The sequence below is a fragment of the Mus caroli genome, unplaced genomic scaffold, assembly GCF_978045245.1.
Source record: "Mus caroli unplaced genomic scaffold, Mus_caroli_1 scaffold_1, whole genome shotgun sequence".
NCBI lineage: Eukaryota > Metazoa > Chordata > Mammalia > Rodentia > Muridae > Mus > Mus caroli.
The window spans coordinates 1,980,763-2,000,256 of record NW_028227256.1 but is presented as its reverse complement, the minus strand read 5'-3'; the positions used below and the strand labels follow the sequence as shown (position 1 = coordinate 2,000,256).

Genomic DNA, 19,494 nt, shown 5'->3' with positions numbered 1-19,494 from the left:
CTGTTGATAAATATGCTGATGGTATGGACATGCCGATCTGACTTACCTGAGAAAATCCTCCCAAAATAATTCTGTTAGAAGGAATGCCATTCTTCACTTCTTGATCTATCAAGGCTTTTACTAAAAGCAAGAAGAGTATCATACATACTTTCTAAGTAGACTGGGATAACTATAAATTGGAAATAAATAACAGAAGCAAAGTATATTAAAGGTGGAAATGAATGAAACATTTTTATTTTAAAATACAAAGTGACAGGCTGGAGAGATAGCTCAGCAGTTAAAAGTACTGGCTGCTCTTCCAGATCCAGAGGTCCTGAGTTCAATTCCCAGCAACCACATGGTGGGTTATAACCATCTTTAATGGGATCTAGTGTGTCTGAAGGCAGCAACAGTGACAGTGTACTCACATATATTAAATAAATAAACCTTTAAAAGAACATACAAAGTGGCACATAGTTTCATGGTTTGACTGACTCCTCAGACTCTACAGGAGCTACATATCTTAAAACTTTAATAACTTCTTGTTATATACTTTTTCCTCCCAGAGAGATATATGTCTTGTTATTTATGGTTAATTCTCGTGCACATTTATATTTCTTTCTTCAGTAAACTAAATGGAAATTAGGTAAAACTTGTTATTTTAAAATAGTATACATTTAAGGGTTATGTAACTTATGACTTTAGAGTGTCTAAAACCATTAGTCATGTTTCTAAAAACCACATGACTTTTTCCTATAAGTCAAATTATTAGAATCCTGTTGAAATAGAAATAGTAAATATTTAATGAATATTTGAAATTCTATGTGAACCCTGTATGTGTCTGGTGCCCATGCAGTCCAGTAGAGGGTTTCAGATTTTTTAGAATAGCAGTTGTAGAAAGCTATCCCCAAAGTTAAAGTTATTTTTAGGCTATAAAGAAATTTAAGCCGGGCGTGGTGGCACATGCCTTTAATCCCAGCACTTGGGAGGCAGAGACAGGCGGATTTCTGAGTTTGAGGCTAGCCTGGTCTACAAAGTGAGTACCAGGACAGCCAGGGCTATACAAAGAAACCCTGTCTTGAAAAACCAAAAAGAAAAAAGAAAAGAAAAGAAAAGAAAAGAAAAGAAAAGAAAAAAGAAAAGAAAAGAGAAGAAAGGAAAGGAAAGGAAAGGAAAGGAAAGGAAAGGAAAGGAAAGGAAAGGAAAAGAAAAGAAAAGAAAAGAAAAGAAAAGAAAAGAAAAGAAAAGAAAAGAAAAGAAAAGAAAAGAAAAGAAATTTAAGCTTAATATAATGACTCATATCTTTAATCCCAGCACTGGGAGGCAGGGGCAGGCAGATTCCCGTCAGGTTGAGGCCAGTCTGGTCTACATAGTAAGCTCCAGAGGAGCCATGTTATAGAGAGACCCAGTCTCAAAACAAAAACAAAAACAAAAAATTACTTTTTAAAGTTTATATGAAAAAGAAAAGGCAGTTCAACCAGTATGAACAGTATGAGACAATGGGTTTTACATCAGGAAATGAAAGAACTGGAGGCTGGTGAGGGGGAGCAGAGATAGCCCAGCAGTCAGGTCGGAGGAGGCAGCAGTGGGCTTGAGCAGTGTTAACTCCGTCAAGCCCAGGAACCTGAGACTACTTAGCTTTACCAACTGACGGTATAATCTAGATGGTATGAAATAAGACTTTTTTTTTCTTTTCTTTTTTTTTTTTTTTTGAGACAGGGTTTCTCTGTGTAGCCCTGGCTGTCCTGGAACTCACTCTGTAGATCAGGCTGGCCTTGAACTCAGAAATCTACCTGCCTCTGCCTCCCGAGTGCTGGGACTATAGGCGTGCGCCACCACACCCGGTGAAATAAGATTTTTTTTTTTTTAAACAAACTACAATAAAAGCACCCACTTGAAGAGCAGTGGCTTCCAAATTCAGTCACCATCTACTTTAGAGCATAGCATGATGTCCTTTCAGAAGGCAACTTGTGACTGTTCCTTACTCAATAGTGAAGTCTCTCTGCCCTCGTCGTCCTAGCTGAAGCTTTAACCATCATTCTCCTTTAACATTTGAGAGGAAAAGAATAACCAACTCTACTGTTTTAAGACTCAGTTAAGCAGGGCTTACCTGACCAGGACAGCCTCTGTTGTTCGAAGAGAATCACTTACATAACCAGGACAGTTCTTTCATCTTCCAGGGGCTCCAGCACTAAACCTCTAACACAAAACCTTAGCTCTGGGATTCTAGCTTTAAGATTCATTCTGATAATCTAACACTTCAGTGGTCATGGTCTCACATCCAAATTAATGTGTTTTCAATGTTATGTTCTCTATTTCATATTTTAAAGATTTTTTTAAAAAAAGAATAAAAGGATTTTTCTGGGTTTTGATTTTTTTTAATCTAGTTTGGAAAACTTCAAATAAATATAAAAGTAGAAAAAGCAGCTCATATACACAGCTCCAACATTCTGTGGTTACCAATTCTCAGCTAGGTTGCTTTCTAATGTGGCCCACAAACAGAAGTCAGCATATATTCTAAGTCATTTCAGGCCACGGCACTGTATGAAAAACCAAGGATGCTCTAACTCCCACATGCATCTAAATAAAAGAAAAGGCTGCTGCTGTGCAGTTCTTAAGAGCTACATCTCTCACCCACAAAACAATGCTTATAAAGGAGACTGGAGTACAAACGTCACAGGAGTGTTAAATGAGCCAGGTTATAGGAAATGGCTAGCTACGTGACTAATCAGCGCTATCACTCCTTCACTAATAACCATTAATGTCATTTTTTTGTTATCTTTATATTAGTACATTTTTGTTTTGTTTTGTTTTTCGAGACGGGGTTTCTCTTTCTGTTTCTCCTGGCTGTCCTGGAACTCACTCTGTAGACCAGGCTGGCCTCGAACTCAGAAATCTACTCCCTCTGCCTCCCAAGTGCTGGGATTAAAGGCATGCGCCACCACAGCCCAGCATATTATTACATTCTTATGTCATCATTACTTCAAGTCTCTTTAATGACTACATACAACTATTAAACAAAGTACTATTTTCTCCATTACCTATGTTTTTGTTTGAGACAGAGTTTGCTGTGCAATCTAGGCTATCTCTTATAATCCACTTGTCTCAGTGTCCCACTAATTGGGATTATAGATGGGCACCAACATGCTCAGCTTTGTTTAAGTCGATCAAAACAAAGTCTCTACACAACAGAGCTCAAACAAAAGAATATGTAGACTTAGTGGTGGTGGCGCATAAAGAAAGTATATGAAGCCTAGTGATAGTGGTGCACGCCTTTAATCCTGGTACTCAGGAGGCAGAGTCAGGTGGGCTTCTGAGTTCCTAGGGCAGCAAAATGAGTTTCATGACAGCCAGGGCTACATAAAAAAACCAGAGAGGGAGAAGGAGAGGGAGTATTTGTAAGATCCTAGGTTAGTCCCCAGTATGGCGAAGAGAAGAAGGGAAAGGCAGGAAGTAAAGGAAAGGGACAGAGGGACTAGCTTCTGAAAACACTTAACACTTAATCAAGCATTTAATCAAAATTTAATTACTGAACCTACTAAAATACTTATGAATATTTTTGCCTTGATAAATGCTTTTGGTACTCACCAGTTTCTGCTGCCTGTTTAATTCCAGATTCATCTTCCTGGGAATCTGGTGAAAGTCCAACGATATCAAACCTAGAATACAAGCACAGTGGGAAATTCCCAAATAATCAATACAAATATTATTTTAGAAAACACACGCACACAAAAAAAGAAGGCCAAAGAAAAGAACAATTTGATTCTAAAAGGCCAAACCTGGCACATATGTTTACTGACATCAAGGTAGTTTATAGAGAAATCACAAACAGTAGAACTCTCTGGAGAAATGAGGCTCAGTTTAAAATGTACTGGCTACAATTAACTGAAGCATGTGAAGCTGACATTCTGTATGTTCCTTTTACACTAAGACACTGGTTTTCATGTTAAAAAGTCAGTGTTCCACACTTGCAACATCATAACAACCTAGAAAGTGCTTACACTCAAGTAAGGACTTCAGCTAACAAGGCTAAAAAGTTTGCAGTAAATGTTAGTCATTTTCTTCTATTTCGGTCAATGCAACAGGACACTTATGTGAATCACATCAGTCTTGCACGTACTATCAACAGCTACTTATAACGACCTCTATCCATACTCTCCCAAAGTTTTCATTATAGCACCACCTCAAATCAGAAGTCAGGGAAGCCACCCTTGGGCCCTTAGTGCTTTTCTGCTGACACGACAGTCTTCAGCAACAATGGATACAACCTTTAGTTCACAGATGGAAATCTTGTCAGATAGAGTAGCTGAAAGAACCCAGTCAAGGGGAGTAGGGACTCATAAGGCTGTCAAGGAATTAAAGAAACAAACCAGCCAAGCTGAAGAGTACAGAGTGAATAGGAAAAGCAGAGTGGAGAAGAAGACATGGGCTGCACGTCCTGGTGAAGTCTCACAATACACAGTGCCAAACCGCCCAACCACTACGCTTACTTGTCAGGGCTGAATTAAATATGTCAGAGTTGGAACAGTCCCACTTGACAACACTAAAGAAATGACTGCATAATTAAATCTGAGAGAAGGAAAAGTATTCCTGGAGAAGCAGCAAAGGGCAAGCAACCCAGTCAAGGTTGTAAATGTACGCAAAGGACAGAACAGCAGGAGCTGGACTAAAAATCAAAGTGTCAAGATCAAAACATTACCGTTTGACAAATCCAGAGTCTTAGCAATGGAAAGAAACCCACAAGTAGCACAGAGGGACCCTCACTAACTGTACTTTCTGGCTGTGAAGGGCATAAGAGGCACCTTGAGAGAATGACAAGGCAATAAACGGCCTTAACATCCAACCAGCCAGCCAGGAAGACAAAGAGTTGGCAGAATGAAGAGGCTGTGGTATAATCAGTGTGCATCTCATGAATCAAATGTTTGATAAATGAACCCAACAAACACCAAATAGTGGGATAGATTTCTCTTCATTACTCCCAGAAAAAGGCTTTTCTACCGTTCTCTTAACTCACAAATATAAAGTATGAATATTGGAACAAAGGTTATGCTTAAATGTTCTCTTGTAGTTTAAGTATATCTTTAAAAAGGATGTACAGGGGCCAGAGAGATAGCTCAGCAGTTAAGAGCACAGATTACTTTTCTAGAGGTCCTGAGTTCAATTCCCAGCCACCACATAGTGGCTCACAACCATCTGTAATGGGATCTAGTGTCCTTTTCTAATGTGTCTGAAGACAGCTACAGTGTATTCATATATATAAAATAAATAAGCAAATCTTAAAAAAAAAAGGCACTGTTGGCTATATAGTACATAGAAGAATTAAAAAAAAAAAAAAAAAAGCTTCTTTAGACCAGTGATTTCATTGTAACTGTTACATGCTATGCCTGTGTGTATCTTCTTTGCCTCTATTTGGTCCTGCCCCTGAATGACTGAGTCCATGAGGGGAGAGGCCAGACTGTGTCAAGTTCTAACTCATGTACATCATGCTACCCAGAGAAGGACACAAAGTGCCTAGTCTAGCCTCTCAAGGGATACCAGAAGCTCCTGAAGAGCAGCACAAGATCATGACCTGCAACTTCTGGAAGAAAAAAAAAGCCTCCTGCAAAGGCTACAAGGTCATTAATGAGGAAGTAAACTCTTACTTACCAAGAAGGCATAGCCATATTCATATTTAATGTGACTGGCATCACAGGACTAGGTGGAAAAGAAACAAACAACATATCAGAGTAACAGCCAAGTTTCACACTGTGACTTTAACATGGACAGTTCACACTTCCACCTTCCCAGCTCTGTTCTCTTTGTCCAGCAACTGCTTTCTGAAAACAGAGCAGCTGTTGCCAAGGACTAAACTTGGCTCATAACAAGTACTTTTTGTCTCAACGGCCTTACTTTACACTTGTAATTTCTATGAACTGAGACCATTAGAAATACACAAACAATTGAGACTCTGGTAAGAACATTTTATTGCCTAGCTACTGTACCATTAACTCCCATATGCCTGGATCACATTTTGCTTATTCCTTAGTTATATGCCTGCTTGATTAAGAGACCTATAAATAAATATAAGCTCTACCCAAGTGTCCATTATGTTCAACTCAAGTCTGTAATGAAAAACAGGCTGAGTAATCAAAAAAGCCTGGTACAAGAGGAAAGGAGAAAGGAATATGAATATACTCTTAATTACCAGAGCCACTATCATCCTGATTCATACAACAAACCCATTCAACATTCTATGAAAACAGAAACTTCCCCAGGTTAGGAAACAGCCTTAGAGTAATTCAATTTAGGGGCAAATATAGTCAAGAATTCTGTCTCTTGTTTAGGCTGGCCACGCCACGCTAGCCAAAGCATTCGGCTGCAGCCTACAGAGGTAATTAGACCCTCTGCTGCAGGACAAGGAACCCTCAGGTTCACTCCTCTTTGATACTCTTCTCAGTTGTCCTGCTGCCATTTCTGAGGCATAAGCACTAGCCCACTGGCACTGCTCCAGCGCTTCTAACGTTCCCCCATGGCTTCACTTAGAAACCTTTCACCTCAAGTTAGCAAAGTCAATTGATTTTCTGAGTTTGCTTAAACCTTGCTAGCTTTTTATTGAACCAGCAAACATTTTCTGAACCAGGTTCTACAACCGTATCTACAACAGCATATCACACTGCCTCTAATAAAAGCCGCCGAGTGTCTTCAATTTAATAAAGATCAGAACTTCATAGGCACTTATATATCTAAAAGAATTGTTCTGGCTTTAAGTTCATTTGAGCTCTAGAAGAATTTTTTTTTGGTTTTTCGAGACAGTGTTTCTCTGTGTAGCTCTGGCTGTCCTGGAACTCACTCTGTAGACCAGGCTGGCCTGGAACTCAGAAATCCACCTGCCTCTGCCTCCCGAGTGCTGGGATTAAAGGCGTGTGCCACCACGCCCAGCAAAATTTTTTTTAAAGATTTATTTATTATTATACATAAGTACACTGTAACTTTCTTCAGATGTGCCAGAAGAGGGCATCAGATCTCATTATGGGTGGTTGTGAGCCACCATGTGGTTGCTGGATTTGAACTCAGGACCTTTGGAAGAGCAGTCAGTGCTCTTACCCACTGAGCCATCTCACAAGCCCAAGAAGAATATCTTAAATTTCAAAACAGCAATCTTCCCTCCACCCCAGTTTAACCAAGAGAATATTTTAGTTTTAAGGAATGCTACTAGTCTTTTATTTAAAATGGAAACAATTATATTCAAGTATTTTTCTGGAAAAGCAAAGCTATCACAATTTTGTTATAGGTTCTGAGGGAAAAAAAGCTAAATATTAGAAATACTCACGCATGTGGACAGATGTATTTGATGTGGGGACTTTTGATACCTGCAAAGGCTTCTGCCCATCCATGCCTGGTAGAAAAGTATTAAAAGCATGCTATTAACTACTGTTTTACATTCTAGTAAACTGGTATAGAACAGTACTTAAAACTTCTATGAGAACAGAAGTTAGTTCCATCTAGTACCTGAGCATAAGGAGAGTGTGCTAGTGAGCACATTGCAGACCTGGAAGCAAGGGTCATTTTCTAATGTTTGCCTAAACAGAGAAAGATGCTCTCGCCTGAGTGCTGTCCACAGACACTGCTATTAGATAATATGGCTTGATACATAAAAGACCTTTAAAATCATCAGGAAAATTCTACAGCTGGTAAACTATTAGCAATGTAACAGAATACAAAATTAACACTAAAATCTATAGCCTGCCTATATACAAATGACATATTGAGGAAAAAAAAAGAGAAACAATACTTTTCACAACAGTCTCAGATTATATACATACAGACTTACATACATAGTACATACATACACACACATATATATACATATAAATGTTCTAATATATACTTTTAAAAGTATATATTCAAAATATAGTTATTCTAAAACAGATACAGATATAGATGTCTTAGAGCCAAACAAATGGAAGATCTGTATAATAAAAACTTTAAGGTAATAAAGAAATGAAAGATAATAGAAGATAAAATAACCCCCCAACCTCCAAATTAAATGCAATTCCCATCAAAATCCTGACACAATTATTCACAGGAGTTGAAAATAATTACCTCAAAACTTATATGGAAATAAGCATGACCTGTGATAAAGCACTGCTGGAAGGACCATCATGGCTGCCTCTCTAGAGCTTTTGTAATAAGCACACGGCACTGACATAGAAGCAGACACACTGATAGATAGAAGAGAAAGGAAGCTGACATAAAAGCAGACACACTGATAGACAGAAGAGAATGCAAGAGTCAGATAAAAGCCTGCACTCCTTCAGCACCCCGATTCTCGACAGGCCAACAATACACAGCTCCACAAATGCTACTGATCACACTGGAGAGCTACGTACAGAAGAATGAAACTCAAGCCTCATGTCTCACTCTACACAAAATTTAACTCCAGGTGGATCAAGGATATTAACCTAAGACTTGATATCTTGAATTAATGAAAGAGAAAATATGAAACTTATTAGCACAGGAAAGGACTTTCAAACTAACAATAAGTGAGACCTCATGAAAATAAGAAGTAAAACAAAGGACACCATCATTTAAACAAAGAGATATCCAACAGAATAGGGGGAAAAAATCTTTATCAATCATACATTGGAAAGAGGGGGTAGTAATGAGAATATAAAAGAAGCGAAAACAAAATTCCAAAATACTGGAACATCAAGGAAATAATAACCTCATTTAAATGGGATATAAAACTGTATAACAAAAGATAAAATATTAATGATTAAGAATCATTTAAAGAAATGTTTGACATTATTAGCAATCAGGATAAGACAGATTTTCAGGTTTCATCTTAGCCCAACTCAGAATGTCCAAGATTAATAAGAAAGCAAAGGACAGTATATGTTGGTGAGGATGTAGGGAAGGAAACACTGTGAGTGGGAGTGCCTCAAGAAGCTGAATCTATGTCAAGATCCAGCTATACCACTCTTGGCACATACCCACAGGACTCTACATCCTTCTCCAAAGACATCTGCTTGCCCATATTCACTCTATTCCTAATAGCCAGAAACGGGAAGCAACCTGGATGGCCATCAACAAATGAATTTAAAGGAAAACGTGGTACATTTATACAATGGTACACTACACAATTCAGCTGATAAAAACATGTTATCGTAGAACTTTCAGGTAAATGGATAGAGCTGGAATCAATCAACCTGCAGGAGGTAACTAAGACCCAGAAAGGCACATATCACCAGTTTTCTTTTATATGGGGATGTTTGCTTTTATGCTTCGGATACGTGTATGTCATTTAGAGTACCAAGAGGTCAGGGGTGGGGGTCTTCCAAGGAAGGAGAGTAAAATACAGAGTTATAAAGGGGTAAAAGGAAATGAGAGCAGGAGGATTAAGCGAGGCAGGAATGGTAAGGCAGGGTAGAGGGACTATGCAGTGGGACAACTAACATGAACAGCTTTTGAAAACCAGATGAAGACCTGCTGCTACAGATGCTTCCGAAAACATGTACATATATAAAAGGAATTTAAATTGATTCACCATATAGTGGAGGGGAACGAATACCCCACCTAGTCATTATATGCTACCAAAGAAAACCTCCAATCACAGAAATGGGTCACATCTTTTTAATTTGCATTGTTGGCCAAAGGGGTCAGTCCCATAGGCTGCCCCGCCCCACTCTCAAACATTAAAGGTCATTGGCAATGCCATTGGATAGCCTCTACAACCAGGTAAGACCCTATTGTTGAAGGCACAGCATACTTATATCATCAAACATGGAGAAGTCGAGCTGGTGCCCAGTTGGAAGTCTCCCTCCTAGTGGTTAATGGTCACAGTGATAGAAGGCTCTATACACCACAGTAGAGAAGAAAGGTAGATCATCAATCTCACCCAGCTCTGAACTCTCCTATCAATAACAGCAACCTGCCCGCTCACTGGTGTAAGAATGTCATGAATGTTAGGGGTAACCAACACTTTTTTAAAATTTGGATTTAAGGTCTACTCCAAAAGATAGAACCCATAACTGATACTGTACATGAGGCCTTGGGTAAAAACTCATTAGTCTAGTAAATGAATACCTTAATAAAACAACTCCTGGAACAACAATATGAACTAACCAGTACCCCAGAGCTCATGTCTCTAGCTGCATATGTAGCAGAAGATGGTCTAGTTGGTCATCATTAGAAAGAGAGGCCCCTTGGTCTTGCAAACTTTATATGCCTCAGTACAGGGGAATGCCAGGACCAAGAAGTGGGAGTGGGTGGGTAGGGGAGCAGGGCAGGGAGAGATTATAGGAGAATTTCAGGATAGTATTTGAAATGTAAATGAAGACAATATCTAATAAAAAAAGGAAATTAGGAATCTTATTTTTACCTTATATTAATATGCTACTAACTTTGGAGAAGAATTATATGTTTTGTTTACAATAAGTTCAAATATCACTACAACACATTTGTCTCCAGGTTAGGTCAATTTTAGTTCTTTTAATTGTCTATTGACTATTTGTCTTTATGGAGTACTGTGCAGTATTTGATGTTTATTTACAATGTGAAATGATTAAGTGGGACCAATTAATAAATCCATACCGCCATATGGTTTAAAAAAAAATACTCCTAATGGCATACTGTTTGCTTTGTTATGGTTCTGTTGCTGTGAAGATACCATGAACAAGGTAATACATTAAAAGGCATTTAATTGGGGGTTTTGCTTGTATTTTCAGAGACATGTTGAGTGTGGCAGCAGGCATGGCACTGAGAGCTGAGACCCATGGTAGCTGAGAGGTTACATCTGACCACAAGCAGGAGGCACACAGACTGGAACTAGACCTGGCATAGGCTTTTGAAACCTCAAAGCCCACCCTCAGTGATATACTTCATAATCCTTCCTAAACAGTTGAAACCAAAACATTCCAATATATGGGGGGGGGGGGTGGCGCGGCAGGGAGGTGACAATCTCATTCAGAGGACTACATTCTACTCTCTGGTCCACATAGGCTTGAAAACATATCATAATGCAAAATGCATTCAGTCCAACTTCACATCTCCATAATCCTTTAGTTTCTACAGTGTTTAAAAATCCAAAGTCCCAATTCCAATCCCTTTTGAAACTCAAGATACTTTCTTAATTCTAACACCCTGTAACGTAAAGGAGCAAATTATATACTTTTAAAAAAAATGTATTATATGTAAGTACACTGTAGCTGTCTTCAGACACACCAAAAGAGGGCATCCAATCTCATTACAGATGGTTGTGAGCCACCATGTGGTTGCTGGGAATTGAACTCAGGACCTTCGGAAGAACAGTCAGTGCTCTTAACCACTGAGCCATCTGTCCAGCCCCCAATTATATACTTCTTAATTGGGGACTCAAGGTTCCAGAGAGTTAAAGTCTATGACAATTATGGCAGGGAATCAGGCAGCAGGCAGGTAGGCATGGCACTAGGGCAGAAGCTGAGAGCTTACATCTAATCCACACATACACAGCAGACAGACAGACACGGAGGAGAGACAGACAAGACCAGACAGACAGACAAACTGGACTTAACGTGAGCATTTGAAATGTCAAAGCCTCTTAATCTTTCCTAAACATTCCAAATGGAACAAACATTAAAATATATGACTCTGTGAGAGGCATTCTCATTCAAACCTCCACATTGCTATGCTCCTGATTCAGTGTATTGCTCAATCACCATCAGAAAACCACCTTCTTCCTCTAGAAGGTAATTACTACAAATAACCACAACTTGACACCATGCAAAGTGAAATACTTTTGAGTGCTTAGCCTGGATTGGAAGATCTTTTATCAAACCTCTCCCCTCAAAGCTCAGGGATTTATAGAGAAGAGGAGATGGGAAGACTGTAAGAGCCAGAGGTAATGAATGACTTTAAGGAAACAGCATTTCAAGACACAACAGGACAGATGCACATAGAGCTCAGAGACTGATAGTTCAAGTTAGAAACAATTCTAGCACAGAGGAGAGCAAGTAGGCACCAAGTCCCACTCCTAGCCAAGAAGCTATTCACAATTGATAGTTGTTGGGGGGAAAAAAACAGTTCTCTTTAACCAATGACACTGAGTACGTGAACCACACTCTAGCAGATCCCGAGTTCAGGAACAGTTGCCCAACACAAATTGGACTCCGTATTTTTTTTATTTTACTTTTTAAGAGAAAGACCATGAAGTTGGATGGGTAGAGAAGAGGACATCTGGGAGGAGTTGGGGGAAAGGGAAAAGACATATGATAAAAATAAACTGTATGAAGGTGTCAAAGAATAAACATTTTAAACATATAAGCAGATGTTTAATATAGAAGACAAAATCCTTCTCCCCCCTCTCCACCCCCAAATCTCACAGTCCTTCTGCCCAGAAACAACCCATTTCTGTTGTTAATCTTACTAAGGCTGGCCTCATTCTTACTGTAACTGTCTGCTTTAGCTTTTCAAGTATTGGAATTATAGGCCTGTACAATACCCACATACCTATAACATGGAGTTGTTCTAGTAATGTTCTAGTAATGTGCTTCCACGATCCCCCGAGGTGCAGAGGACAGGAATCAGTTTTCTTCAGATTACTCACTACAACTAGTTACTGTTATTTGTTTATATGCCTCTAAGGAAGAACATGGTCTGCCATGTATGGTTTGTCTGCCACGTGTTGCTTGTCTTTGTGATTGCATATTTTAGTCATGTGACTCTTCTTAGCCTTCAGAGTATAAATTATCTGATGCTCTGAATAAAGTTGACTGTTGCATGAGATTCTAGCTCATTCCACTTATTGGCTCCATTCTCCCAGGTCCCACTGCCTGTTGAATGATAAAAAGTAAATGTGTGTGTGTGTGTATTAAGATTTACTTGGAAAACTATTAAACATGTTTTAACAAAGAGCTAGAGAAATGGAATCAAATCCCCATGCTTATAGACTTGACCTTGTGTTTAAGTGGCAGGACTCCCTAACTCAGTCCACAGCACCTTAACCAGAGTCCCAGATGATTGTGCAGAAATTGATCCCAATTCTTAAATTCACAGGGGAACAAGAGAACCAGAATAAACAAACAAACATGCAAACGGACAAAGTAGGAGGACTAACATAAAGTTACAACAAATATAACAGTAACAAAGAATGTAATACCAGGGAAAGGATAAACCTATAAATCAACTAGGAATCCAGAAATAAACAACCACACTGCTATCAATTAATAATTACCATAATAAGCCTGTTCAAAAAAGTCTTTTAAACAACTGTAGTTGGGCCAAATTAAACTATTAAATTATTAAATATAGCAAACAAATCTAGAACTTACCAAATGACTATGAAAAATAAACTAAAAATCAACAAAATTTAAAACTTGTGCTTCAAGGAGACTATGAAGAAAGTATAAACAATCTAAAGAAGAATAAAGTGTGTGCAAGTCATATATTTAATAGTACCTGTGGTGGTTTGAATATGTTTGGCCCCCATCGATTCACTTGGTCTAAGGGGAATAGCACTATTAGAGATATGGCCTTGTTGGAGTAGATGTGTGGTCTTGTTGGAGAAAGTGTATCACTGTAGGCAGGCTGTGAGATTGCCTGTGCTTAAGCTACATTCAGTGTGGAATCCAATTTCCTCCTGGTTGCCTTTAGATCAAGATGAAGATTCTCAGCTTCTCTAGCACCATGTCTGCCTGCAAACTGCCATGCTTCCAGCCATGATGATAATGGACTACTACACTTCTGAAACTAAGCCAGCTCCATTTAAATGTTTTCCTTTCTAAAAATTGCCTTGGTCTTGGTGTTTCTTCACAGCAATGCAACCCTTAGAAGACAGTAGCCACTCATAATATATGCATAACACCTATAACAAACAAATTGACCACCCAATTTACAAATGGGCAAAGGACATTCTACAAAGAAAAACATCGAAATTGTCACTAAACATAAGAACTCATCATCATTAGTCATTAAAAAATACAAATCAAAATCAACCTCAGGCCTGATAGTACACACAGTTATCATACCAAGAGACTGAGGCAGTTGGAGATTGAGTTCAAGGGTAGCCTGTGCTGCCCAGTTAGACACTGTCTCAAAATCCCCACATATGCAAACACATAGTGAGATACCACTAGGATGGCTATAAAACTGTGGTTGCTATTTGTTTGCTGAGACAGGGTCTCATTTTGTAACTGGATAGCTTAGTATTCTCTAAGTAGCTCAACTTGGCCTCAAACTCATGGCCATCTTCCTCAGCTTTCTGAGTACTGTTTTACACAGGCATGTGTCACAATGCACACTGTAAGACACTTTCTACAGTGTTGATATATGCCTGCACTTCTAGATCACCAGACCAAACCAGAAATTATCAAGCAATCAAGGCAATCCTTGCCTCTGAGCAGTACACAGAGAGGCCTTTTAAGCCATGTGACCAAAGAAGCATTTAAAATACATAATGTAGGGATGGAGAGACAGTCCTCGTTTGCTTTTACAGAAGTCTGGGTTTTATTCCTAGTACTGACATGGTGGCTCAAGACTGTCCTTAACTTTCGTTCAAAGGAACTGGACACACTCTTCTGTTCTCTACAGGCACTAGGTATGCACATATACTTTGATAAAACACTCATACACATAAAATAAATCTAAGACAAAATAAAATACAAAACCTTCTGGGTACTCTCAAGCACTCAGCTTAAGTCAGAGGTTACTAAGTTACAGCCAACCAGGGCTACAGGTTGTTTCAAAAACAAAAATAAAACAAACAAACAAACATTGTAATTAAATACATAAAACTTAAATCACACACATACACACACACACACACACACCTGTAAAAGCCAACATCCCAGCCACATTAGAAACAGTTCATTCCTTGCTCACTGCCAATGCTGTTTCTGTTTCTTTCTAAACTCATTAATGTATTCTGTTTTGGGATTTGTGCTAATGACCTCAGGGATAACTAAATAAGCCATAAAACCATGAGAAGATTTCAGCTAATTAGAGCTCTGGGAACGGACAGTCACCAAAAACCACATTTATAAAACAATTGTCCACCAATTATTAAGAGTCCAAGTGGAACATAGGTTCAATTATCTTGCTCAAAGTATTACTGCAAGCCTGGCTGGTCACACACATGTGATAAAGCCCAGCATTTGGATGGCTAGGACAAGAGGATTGTTGAGCTTAAGGTCTACCTACACAGTGAGTAAGTTCTCAACACATCCAAAGTCTCGTCCACTGGCCAAAGGCAAAATGACTTAACAGAGGTTGGACTCTTGAGAGTGGACATAAAGCTAGACCTGTGGAATGGCCAGAGACGACTCTGCAACTATACCAAAAGAAGCAACACTGAGAAACCAAGAGGCCAGAGGAAAGTGGTATAGATAACCTTAGGGGACAGTTAGTGTGAAACCCATAAATTAAAATGTGCTGAAGAAGAAATTATCTTCTAATGCCAAATACCTTCTTACAAAATACTTTTAAATAAGGTAAGCATTTAACTTGTTTTTTTTTGGTTTTTTGAGACAGGGTTTCTCTGTGTAGCCCCGGCTGTCGTGGAACTCACTCTGTAGACCAGGCTGGCTCGAACTCAGAAATTCACCTGTCTCTGCCTCCCAAGTGCTGGGATTAAAGGTGTGCGCTAACACGCCAGGCAGCATTTAACATTTTGAATTTAAATTCAATTTACTCATAATCACTAGGCATCCATCTTTTTTTTTTTTTTTTTCCTGAGACAGGGTTTCTCTGTATAGCCCTGGCTGTCCTGGAACTCACTCTGTAGACCAGGCTGGCCTCAAACTCAGATATCTGCCTGCCTCTGCCTCCCAAGTGCTGTGATTAAAGTGTGCGCCACCACGCCCAGCTGCTAGGCATCATCTTAGCCAACTGGTAAAATATAGTATCACTGGTACAGGAACAAGGATAGAAATCATGTGTACCTGAGACAAACAGCACCAGTCAGTCATCTGATAAACCAGGCTGACTGAGGCCAGCCTGAAACTGTCAAAGGCAAACAACCACCAAAGGGGCAGTCTACAAATTAGTCGGTATTCTTTTTTTTTTTTAAGACTTATTTATTAATTTTATGTATGTGAGTACACTGTAGCTGTCTTCAGACACCAAAAGAGGGCATCAGATCCCATTACAGATGGTTGCGAGCCACCATGTGGTTGCTAGGATTTGAACTCAGGACTTCTGGCAGAGCAGTTGGTGCTCTTAACCACTGAGCCATCTCTCCAAGCTCACAAGAGACAAGATATATCAGTGTGAGCTATAATCCTGGACTTCACAGATGAACTGACAGAAGCAGGAATGGAGCTGAGAGATGAAGATGGTGACATTAGACAGAATCGATGGCTGTTATTAGTGGGTGGGAATGTTGACCAGCAAGATACCTCAGACTTGCCACCAAGCCTGATGATCTGAGCTTGACCCTGGGCTCACATGGTAGAGGGAAAGAACCAAGTCTCAAAGCAAAAGTATGGTCAATTTTTTTAAAAAACACACTTAAGTATAAAGGACTAATGAGGCAATATGGCAGCAGCTTCTTTCTCTTGATTAGACATGGTTTCTCAGAGCTTCTCTGTATAGTCTCTGAACTCACTTTGTAAACCAGGCTGGCCCCAACCAGAGATCCACCTGTCTCTACCTTCCAATCCTGGGATTCAAGTTGTGTGCTATTGTACAGGCCTGGTTATCTTTTCCCTTTTTCTCTAATTTTTTTGTTCTTTGTGATAAATCTCATATAGTCTAGGCTGACCTCAAATTCTTCAAACTCATTATGTCATATGTTCTAAATTAGTCTAACTGCTAACTATTTAACTAACTGCTAAAAATACTTGGTGAGAGTCTGGAAGAACCACCTCGTGGTCTGAAAGTCTTCTCACGTGCCACCACACAGATCCCCAGCTCTTCTGTTGTACTTTAATGGAGTCCCATGGATAACCCAAGCTGCTACCAACGCAGTACAATCCTGCAATCATGCAGCACCACCCAAGGTCATGACTTGCTTTCTAATTAAAAAGAAAAAATAAATGCAGTAAGGAAACGTGAAAAAGACTACCTTAGCAAGTGACCTGCTAAGAATAATGGGACAGGGGCAGGCACATTGGCCCACACCTTTAATTTCATCACTTGGGAAGTAGAGACAAGTGGATCTCTGTGAGTCCAAGGCCAGACTGATCTACAAAGTGAGATCCAGGACAGCCAGGGTAAGACTCTATTAAAAAAAAAAAAAAAAAAACCAACAAAACAAAACTAGACTTACAGGACAACGGCAGTCTTCAAAACCAGAAACATTCTGTCACATAGACTCAGAGGTGCCAACTAAAACAAGCGCGACAATGAATTGCATTACATTGGTGAGGGGAACTGGCAAAATCTGTGCACATGCTGCATTTGATAATATTACATGCCCTGAATCGGTTAATTGTTCCATGGTTATAGAAGATGTACTTATACAGAAAAAGCACTCAGCTTATATGTTATAAGAGTCATATGGCATATGAGACATATAACTGTCACTATGATATTTGCAACTCACCCTCATAGGTATGGCAAGCATATGTATATCAGTAAAGGAAGAGATTATGAAATCTAGACAAAGTATATTCAGGAATCTGCATTATTCTTGAAAATTTTACAACTCTAGAAATATTTCAAGTTTTTAAATGCTATAAAAATAGGAAATATCTGGGTTGTGAAATTTCAACATATTTTACTCCCTTTTTAAACATAATCTGAATTTTTTTGCCATACAATTTTAACATTTTCAAATCACAAGCTAATTTTACGTTAGAAAGAAAACTGATTTCATGCAATACAGAACATGATTTCCTCAATATTCACTTTAATTTAATGCACATCATAAATATAAGCATGCAAGATGACTTGGGTTAAAGATTTTAAACCGGGCAGTGGTGCCACACGCCTTTAATGGCTCTATAAAGTGAGTTCCAGGACAGCCAGGACTATACAGAGAAACCCTGTCAGAAGAAGAAAGAAGAAGAAGAAGAAGAAGAAGAAGAAGAAGAAGAAGAAGAAGAAGAAGAAGAAGAAGAAGAAGAAGAAGAAGGAAGAAGAAGAAGAAGAAGAAGGAAGAAGAAGAAGAAGAAGAAGAAGGAAGAAGAAGAAGAAGAAGAAGAAGAAGAAGGAAGAAGAAGAAGAAGAAGAAGAAGGAAGAAGAAGAAGAAGAAGAAGAAGAAGAAGAAGAAGAAGAAGAAGAAGAAGAAGAAGAAGAAGAAGAAGAAGAAGAAGAAGGAAGAAGAAGAAGAAGAAGAAGAAGAAGGAAGAAGAAGAAGAAGAAGGAAGAAGAAGAAGAAGAAGAAGGAAGAAGAAGAAGAAGAAGAGGAAGAAGAAGAGGAAGAAGAAGAGGAAGAAGAAGAAGAAGAAGGAAGAAGAAGAAGAAGAAGAAGAAGAGAAGAAAAGAAGAAGAAAAGAAGAAAAGAAGAAGAAGAAAAGAAGAAGAAGAAGAAAAGAAGAAGAAAAGAAGAAGAAAAGAAGAAAAGAAGAAGAAAAGAAGAAGAAAAGAAGAAGAAAAGAAGAAGAAAAGAAGAAGAAAAGAAGAAGAAAAGAAGAAAAGAAGAAGAAGAAAAGAAGAAGAAAAGAAGAAGAAAAGAAGAAGAAAAGAAGAAGAAGAAGAAGAAAGAAGAAGAAGAAGAAGAAGAAGAAGAAGAAGAAGAAGAAGAAGAAGAAGAAGAAGAAGAAAAAGGATTTTAAACACTAAATTGCTACCTGTTAGACCATTAGCTCTGAGTAACACCATATATTCATGAAATTAACCACGTCACCACTTCTTGAGTGGTAGTTCGTGTGGTATTTTCATATTTGGGTACTTCTGAGTTTTTCTATAAGCAACTGAAACATGAAAACAACAATAACTTATCTCTTATCTCAGAAGCCTCTGCCATTTCGAAACTGATTTTTTCTTCTTCATGTTTTCACTCTTCAGTTTGAAGAATACTACATCTGCAGAGGACCTGCTTATACTAAAGTTTTGGTCTTGTTTTGCCTTGCTTGGTCTACAAAACCAAGCGGTGAAAATAAATAAACAAGACAAAATAAAACAAAAAGCACCTTCCCAGGGAAGTTCTGCCATTTAAAATCCTTTTAGTTGGCAGGCATGGGGGAACAAGGCTTCAATTCCAGCAGGAAGGTTCTCCTGGTCTATCCTGGGAGTTCCTGAGGAGCAAAGGACTTTGTTCTCTCTCTCTCTCTCTCTCTCTCTCTCTCTCTCTCTCTCTCTCTCTCTCACACACACACACACACACACACACACACACACACAGAGCAAAAAACATAAACATCCATTTAGTAAAGCAAGTGTAGTAAGTAGGTGTTTTTCTTTTATTTTCTTTTTTGTTTTTAAAGGCAGAGTCTCACTATGTAGTTTAGGCTGGCCTCAAACTCACAGAGATGGCCCTGCCTTTGTCTCCGAAATGCTAGGATTAAAGGCCTGCGTTACCATACCTGGCCCACAAGTCCATCATTTTTGCTGGATGTATTGATAGAGTCCTACAACATTTTCAGTAACTTCATATTAGACTTATTACAAATAGAACA

At 38.8% G+C, this 19,494-nt stretch overlaps 1 protein-coding gene across 1 annotated transcript in view; it reads right to left on the bottom strand.

Annotated features, from left to right (window-relative positions):
• The window catches only part of Lypla1 (lysophospholipase 1), a 33,184-nt gene that overhangs the window by 9,115 nt on the left and 4,575 nt on the right, over positions 1 to 19,494 (bottom strand). Inside the window, exons 3-6 of the mRNA XM_021157375.3 lie at positions 7,289 to 7,354; positions 5,626 to 5,673; positions 3,568 to 3,638; positions 47 to 120 (exon numbers count right to left, since the gene is read on the bottom strand). Of these exons, the coding sequence (XP_021013034.1) occupies positions 47 to 120; positions 3,568 to 3,638; positions 5,626 to 5,673; positions 7,289 to 7,354 (259 nt within the window). The remainder of the gene's footprint in view (positions 1 to 46; positions 121 to 3,567; positions 3,639 to 5,625; positions 5,674 to 7,288; positions 7,355 to 19,494) is intronic.